The sequence below is a fragment of the Penaeus monodon genome, chromosome 27 (assembly GCF_015228065.2).
Source record: "Penaeus monodon isolate SGIC_2016 chromosome 27, NSTDA_Pmon_1, whole genome shotgun sequence".
Lineage (NCBI taxonomy): Eukaryota > Metazoa > Arthropoda > Malacostraca > Decapoda > Penaeidae > Penaeus > Penaeus monodon.
In genome coordinates, this window is record NC_051412.1 from 15485810 (window position 1) to 15486562 (window position 753).

Consider the following 753-nt stretch of genomic DNA (forward strand, 5'->3'; position numbering starts at 1 on the left):
TCCTGGGCCTCTCAGTCTGTATATCGTGAAGATTCCTTTTCTACTCAGTAGTTTTGTGGAATTTTCATTCAATAATACTCATACTAATGATCCAAAGTTATTGAAACAATAACACCATAGATATAACCCAAGAGGTGCGCAAGTGTTGGCTACTGTTGCTAGATGCTGGATGTTGCAAACTTCAAGGTCTATCCGATGCCCTAGCCAGCTCGCAGTATTGCTAAGGAAGCGAAATTGGTCGATGTGAGAAATACACATCTGTTCTTTATCTTAGACCATAGTTATCCGTTATGACGGTATAAACGCTAATAAGGTACATAGCAACATTGCAGAAGGACCTGCTGCTTCCCTTGATTCTTCAGGGCGCGGCGCAGTGGATATCTTGCTGAGCATGAGAATACTATTAATCAGGCTGAGCAGGTTTGGCAAGTGGTGCTGTGGAGGTGGGATTGGGCGGGGGACGAGGGGGATGCTGGTGGTGCCACATCACCATCTTTGGCTCCTCCAAAATCAGTTTCAACCTCTTGATCACGATGTAGACGAACCGGTTAAATCATTATTCCAGTAGCATGTTCGTGCAAAATCTGCTATGTATTTATACTCTTCTGCACACACACTCGGATCGCTTGAAATTTCTCTTCCGTATGAAAGAAAAATGAGGTCTTCCAGTACATTTTACCACGATTAAATTTTTTTCTCTCTCTCTTCAGGTCAGAATGCAAACACAAGACTTCCGAAACCCAAAGTACCGAG

At 43.3% G+C, this 753-nt stretch overlaps 1 protein-coding gene across 1 annotated transcript in view; it reads left to right on the top strand.

The window, feature by feature from the left end:
* LOC119590616 (mitochondrial basic amino acids transporter-like) overlaps positions 1-753 on the top strand; it is a gene marked incomplete in the record, with an annotated part of 11809 nt that overhangs the window by 7802 nt on the left and 3254 nt on the right. The window contains 1 exon segment of the mRNA XM_037939294.1: positions 711-753. Within this exon segment, the coding sequence (XP_037795222.1) occupies positions 711-753 (43 nt within the window).